The 6,452-nt window shown below is 46.5% G+C and overlaps 1 protein-coding gene across 2 annotated transcripts; it reads right to left on the bottom strand.

The window, feature by feature from the left end:
* Nucleotides 1-1,200: 1,200 nt before the first annotated feature.
* LAMTOR5 (late endosomal/lysosomal adaptor, MAPK and MTOR activator 5) lies at nt 1,201-5,064 on the bottom strand. 2 transcript variants are annotated; one of them, XM_066353264.1, is made up of 4 exons: nt 4,908-5,064; nt 3,999-4,060; nt 2,063-2,180; nt 1,201-1,515 (listed from the first exon to the last, which is right to left on the bottom strand). In XM_066353264.1, the coding sequence occupies exons 1-4, from the start codon at nt 4,940-4,942 to the stop codon at nt 1,461-1,463; spliced, it is 270 nt and encodes an 89-aa protein (XP_066209361.1). In that variant the 5' UTR covers nt 4,943-5,064; the 3' UTR covers nt 1,201-1,460. The 2 variants fall into 2 exon arrangements, with proteins under 2 accessions (XP_066209361.1, XP_066209360.1); XM_066353263.1 differs by having other exon boundaries at nt 1,201-1,460; nt 4,908-5,063.
* Nucleotides 5,065-6,452: the final 1,388 nt, after the last annotated feature.

Here is a 6,452-nt window from a genome sequence, read left to right as displayed (position 1 = left end):
CATGCAGCAAAAATTCATCAAGGTCATTACTGTGGCCGAGGAATTGGAGAAATATAAACAAGAGGAAGTTTTTCTTTTTGAGAAAATGAACTCGGTCTGCCTCAGATTAATCTTAAAGCTGAACTCTGACTCACCTGTTGCAAACCCCATCCTTCTAATAGGGTAAGGCTTAGGATCCTTAAAAAAAAAAAGGAAATGTTCAAACTTCTTGAGGTAGCGGCCCTCCCTCCCAGCTCCTTCACCTTCTCCCTCACAGACCAAACTAAAGCCTTTGGTTTTACTAACCATCCCTTTGGTCTACCACCTGTCTGTCATTGTCACTCCCTGCGCCTGGACAGGCCCCACCGTACCACAAACTCCGTGTCTGCCATGTTCGTCTATTCAGCAGGTACTTATTCAGTGGCTATGTTCGAGGACTGTTCAGGTGCTTGGGACACATCTGCAAGACAAAGAGTGGGCCCTCGAAGCACCAGGCCAGTGGGGCAGACGATAAAACTGAGGCTGCGTGTCCGGCGTGGCGAAGACAACTTCACGCATGTCCGTTTCAGAGTACAGCTCAGAGGCTGGGGCCACGTCTTATTCAAACCTCTGCATCCTCACGTAGTATTTTCTAGATGCTTGGTATTTCTGAATAAATAATAGTAAGAGTCTAGAATTTTTTATACTGTCAATTAAATTGCTAACGAGCAACAGAAGCTGCATTCAAGTTCACCAAAGCGGGGCCTTCCCCGCATGCTCAGGCAGCACTCAGTGGTGAACTGCGGAGGGTCAAGATCATGTTCTGTACTTTCAAATACTAGCAGATTGTTTTTCTGGCTGTTTCCCAGCGGTCTGCGCTAAGAGTACAGGCTCTGAGCTGGACTCTCATCGCCACGGCACGGTGACCGCTGGTCCCCTTAGCCTTTGCTACAGAAATGGAAACGGGGCAAAGAGGGCCGACCATGGGGGCTCTAAGTGAGAATGAGTTCCTGGCGGCTAGGAAGTGCTTCATGATATTCACCGTTATATTTTACTATGACGTAGGAATATGCTTGATTTGTTTTAAATATCCACAGACACTTTTGTGAGAATATATCAATATATACTTCAGGAAGATTCTGAAAAAGAGACTAATTTGGAGCCAAGACCTTTTTTAAAAAATTACAATTTGATAACTGGAAAAATGAACATTTGATAAGTTTAAAGAATGCAGAAAAGATCCAAACTTTCCTCCAACCAGATTTATTGAACATGACAGAATTCTATATACAGAGTCACCTGGACCCAGCACTTAACCTAAGCTTAATACAGAAGTGCGCAAAGCTCACTCAGGGAACAGCCTAACTACTGACGCGTTTGTAGTGTGTAGACCAGTCCGCACGGACAGCGCGTCGCTCCGGCAGCCGCGGGGCGCACGGCGTCAGGAGGCCATCTTGTGCACGGCCACCGTGATGCCGTCGTGCCTCTGGATCAGGATGTTCCTACAAGGCGAAGCGGTCCGGGGAGGTCAAAGCTGCGGTCTGGCTGAGGACACAACTAAAAACATATTTATCATTTTCCTGTGTATAACAGCAATATATGAACACAACCAAACATTTGGGAAATACTGAAAAGTATAAACAATAAAAATGAAATGAGCCCTATAACCCCCCAGACAGAGACAACCACTGGTAACATCTCCCTGGTTTTATCTGATCTGCATGCATACTATTTATTGTACATTTTCTCTTTACAAAACTGTGCTGAGAGTGTACACAGTTTGTATTCTGCTGTGTCACCGTTACTCTGCACACATTCACTCGGAATATCTTTAGTATTTCTACTACTACAGAAGCAGTTTCTGTTCTTGGATTGACCTTCCTCTATTTCACTTTCTTTTTCTTGACAGACACTTCTTCAGGACATTTCTTTCTCTTGATTTAAATGTCACTGTGGTCTGAAAGCCCATTAGCTTCATGGGTCACTCCATGTGTGTTTGGAAAGGGCGAAGACTCACCAAGGAGCACAGGGCAGGCCCCAGGCAAGCTTCCCAGGGACTTTTCTGAATAAGAAGAAAAGCAAGGTCCAGCTGACTTCTACTCACCCATTATCTGATTCTAGACACACCACAGGAATATCCGTGGGGTCTGAGGTTAGCTTAGCTGCCTGCTGGGCGAGAACAGATATCACCCCTGCGTGCTCATCTGACAGGGTCCCCCGGCCTGCAAGACAGAGAGGCTATCATGTTACCCAAATGTCCAAAAAATGTGTAGAGCTGTAGCAGTGTCTCTCATTGAATTATTCACAACAAGACTTCAGTTCATGGTCTCTTCAGTTCGTTCCTGACATGAAATGATTTTGCTCTGGTGTACTCAGCTGGTTACATCAGTGAGAAAGCCAGACATCAGTTCTTAAATCAACAAAGCCATAAGAGACACTCCATTTCAAAGTCCTTCCCATCACCATCTCTAAACACCTTCTCAAACATGTAAGGAAGCTGTAATTCAAGTCAACCTGAAAGTCATAAATCCATTTTATAGGAACCTTGCTGAAACCAACAAAAAAATTCAGAAGTGAGATCGACAAAAAGCAGTCAGCGAGGGCAACAGACTTGTTGAAACTAATTCCTCATAGGAAATCAGATTTCCTTTTCCTGAGCTCAACCTCAAAGCACATAAAAGTCTTGGAGGAGACCACCTTGACAGCATATGTGGATATTCTGTGAGCAATTAGTGCCCCTTGAATAAGCTGGCCCTTTTCCACTATCCATAGAATTGGCTTTTTACTGTCTGTTTTAGCCTGCAGATAATAACCAAATCTTGGCTGGCAGGTACAAAAATGACTAAGTGTACATATTTGCATGTATAAAGGCAACACCAGCATACCTGCCTAAAACAAAGTCAGGTACCAGACACGCTACTACGGCAGAGCTGACGGGTTGACTGTTGTTACACAGAAAGAGCATTAACTGGACAGACAGTGCCGTCCTTCGGGCCTTGAAGGTTTCTCGAAGGAACTCACCTAGTTTTATGTTTCCTCACCTGAATGTCCATTAGCGAGCCTGGCAAGCGCCCTCATGCCCCCTCCATCCACCTTTCTTCTCCCAACCTCTTTGCATGTAAAACCTGAGTTGCAGGGACAGGCTCCTTTCAGTCACCTCCCAGCAAAACTTCAAAGCTTTAAAAAGTTCTGTGGCGAACAGGAGTAAGGAGTCCTGGGCTTACTAGTTCTGATAGTAATCAGCCGAATGCTTTAGTTATTTGCCTTTCTGGATATGTTTCCTCATCTGTAATTGCTGCCGTTTAACTGAGCATTACATCCGGGTTGTGTGCTCCAATCTACACATATAATATAGAACCTTGTAGTACTGTGATTAAGAGGCTTTGGAGCCAGACTCAAATCCCAGCTCAATCACTTAATTTCTTTATTTACATCATGTTACGAGGAGTAAATAATATAGATAGTGTAAAGCACTAGAATGGTGCCTGGCACATAGTAAAAGCTCAATAAATGCAATTCAATCGTTATTATCATTATTAAACAAAAACCCAGTCAAAACAAAACAATAACAAAAAACAAGGCTCAGAAAAGTTCTTTTTGGTCCAAGCAAATGGAAGAGCAGAGGGTTGAACCCAGGAGGGTCCAACCGTGAAGCCCCATTTTACTGCCTACTTGCTTACTGTTAAGTGTAGTTAGACTGAAAAAGTGTTTTGCAGGCCTAATGGAAAAGTCAGAAATGAGTCTCCGAAGCCTAGCAGTCTGTGCAGATGGTACACATTTAATCACTGAAACCACTATCATCCTTTGAAGTCCTTTCTTGACCCACTTTAAAATGAGTCCAATTATTTTAGTAGAAACAACTGTGTAGTTTAAGGAATGTTCTACCTTTATAAATTTCAATTTTCTAATCTCCTTATTTGGAGATAATCTTTACTCTCACAAAAGTAGCCAGAAAGTAGCAAGGTATGAACACACTGACTCCCAGTCAACATCCAATGAATGCTCTGCAAGCCACCAAAGGGCTGGCAGGAGACACTTACAGCCCAGGTTAAGCCCTTGTGAATCTGTGCAGAGGACTCCAACAATGGATGGATTCTTCATCCTAATTCCAGGAACACATGAGGTCGGAAAATGAGTTTAAATAATTACAACAAAACACACACAGGCATTTTAAGTACTAGGCATTGTAGTAAGAGTTTTAAATCAGTGTTTCTAACCTTATTTCGTTATCACCCTCCCAACCCCAAGAAAAACTACATTAATTAATTTAAATAGTTAAACCAATTTCTCTCTGATGACAGAAAAGACTGTGTCAAGGAGTTCTGGAGGGCCACCAACGTTGCAACATTCAGAATTCTGTTGCCCTCAGTACAAACGCATGCTTTAGTCCACTCTTCAGGTAAAACTGCTGAGACCTCAACACGGCTGCCTCCTGGCAGGGTGGGAAGCTGGGGGCTTGGTTGCGACGGAGGTGTTTCTCTGTACAACCTCTTCTTTTGGGTTTTACGTAGATATTCCTCGTTGAAGAACTGAAAAGACTATCTTCCATTTTCTTTATTACCAAGTAAGTGGTTGCACACAGGGGATGTGTTCGCGCGCGCGCGTGTACACCGCCGGGCTCGCCTGCACGGGTACATCCTCCCCAATGAGCCCGTTTCCCGACCCTGGCGCAGCCGCCCCCGTCCCGAGACAAGTTACACACGCCGGGCGGCTCGGGGCTCGGGCCGCGGAGACGCGCTCCAAAGAGAGGGGACTGAGCCCCGGCCGGTTTTCAATCCGGGTCACCGGCCTCCCTGCGGCCCCGGGACCCTGCCCACCGCCGGACCCCGCCGCCTGGGCGTCGCACGGCGTCCCCAAGCCGCCGGGCCGGCACCCGCAGCTCGCGCCCTTTGTCCCGCTCAAGTGCCCCCACCGCGACCTCAGGCTGGCCAGAGGGCCGCACCACTCACGTGTCCTCCAAGTGCTGCTCCAGAGTCGCCTCCATCTCTCCAGCTGGGCCCCCGACCCGGTCCCGGCCGTGCGCCACCGCCTCCTCCGGCACCGGCCTCCAGCGCTCCCTTATCACATGACAACGCGCCCGCCCGGACGGCGTCACCGGAGGGACAAACTTGGCGGCGCGGCCTCCGCGTTGTGAACGGGAAGCGTTCGTTCTGCTCCCGCAACCCGAGCCCCGCCCAGGTGCTGATTCCCGAACCGGGACCGGCGCTCCGGACCGGGCGGCACGGGCTGCCGGGTCTGCAGCCCGTCCTCGGAGCGTCGGTTCCTGGCCGATCACTTTGTGTCAGGGATGTAGCCTTGAGATTCTGATTGGATACATCGGCCAGGTCTTGTGTTAGTTTTACCGCAACGTGGTGGCCGGGCAGGGTCGGCTCCCGGCAGTGGGTCAGGGACCGAGAGGCGACACGGGACCCCGTGGAGGGCTCCGCGGGCTTGGAGGGGAAGGGAAGTGCGCACGGGTTAGAGGACGAGGAAGAACAAGGTGAAAACCCAGCTAGGTAGTGTCAAGGTTTTAACACTGGTTCTTCCTTTCGCAAGGGCTCAGGACAGTTTGGGAAAGGTAGCCTTCGAAAAGAAGACTGGGTAGGATCACTTTTAAAAAATTAATTGTAAAGCAGTTGTAGAAATAGGAAAGAAAGCCACCCATAGTCTGTCCAGAGATGGCCTCATCTCTTAGACATCTTTTCAGTCCATCGTCTTTCCAAATGTATGCTTTTAGCTTTTTTTTTTTCTTTTCATTTTTAAGTACAATTGACATACATACTGGGTATAGAATTCTGGACCTGGCCTTTTCCACAGAGTTTAGCGAAGTGTCTTTCCATGTCGATAAGTATTTATTTACATCCTTTGTAATACTTACAACATATTACATGTTATAGCTGTGCCTTAGTTGATTTAACCAGTCCCTTATGAATGTGCAGGTAGGTGGGTTGCTTAGAATTTTTGCCTCTAGTCCTTGCCTAGCTGTGATAGTGGAACTAGCAGCTTCCTTAAAATTCCAGTCATGAATGTTGTAATTCAGGAGTTTGCAACTCCTGCTCTAGGGAAATCACTGTTATTATTATGATTAAACTTAAGGATAACATAATATGGACCATTTAAAATTTTAGAAAAAAGTTTAAAACTACCCTTACAAGACATCCGAGGCAGCTCGGCGCTGCAGTACCGCCCCCTTGTGGTTCCAGGTGGTGCAAAGCTTTGCTGGGCTCGCAAGCTTTGGCTTTTTAACCTCCATAGCAGTGTTGCCCATTAGAAATGTAATGTGAGTCACATCTATAATTTTAAATGGTCTGGTAGTCACACTAAAAAGTAAAACAGGTGAAATTAATTTTAATATCCTTCATTGTATTTATCCAAATAATACATCCAAAATATTATCATGTCAACATGTAATCAATTTAAAAAATACTACTGAGGCCTGACCTGTGGTGGCGCAGTGGATAAAGTGTTGACCTGGAAATGCTGAGGTCGCCGGTTCGAAACCCTGGGCTTGCCTG

The sequence above is a fragment of the Saccopteryx leptura genome, chromosome 11 (genome assembly GCF_036850995.1).
Source record: "Saccopteryx leptura isolate mSacLep1 chromosome 11, mSacLep1_pri_phased_curated, whole genome shotgun sequence".
In the NCBI taxonomy this organism is placed as follows: Eukaryota; Metazoa; Chordata; class Mammalia; order Chiroptera; family Emballonuridae; genus Saccopteryx; species Saccopteryx leptura.
This window is presented reverse-complemented; position numbering and strand designations above follow the sequence as displayed.

What these genes read in the sequence shown, in the direction of transcription:
- LAMTOR5 (XM_066353263.1), bottom strand. Translation starts at nt 4,942, where the DNA reads ATGGAGGCGACTCTGGAGCAGCACTTGGAGGACAC. An exon ending in ACAAGGGCTTAACCTGGGCT is followed by an intron (nt 2,181 to 3,998) that starts GTAAGTGTCTCC and finishes TCTGTCTTGCAG; the next exon opens with GCCGGGGGACCCTGTCAGAT. An exon ending in TGTCTAGAATCAGATAATGG is followed by an intron (nt 1,461 to 2,062) that starts GTGAGTAGAAGT and finishes TTCGCCTTGTAG; the next exon opens with GAACATCCTGATCCAGAGGC.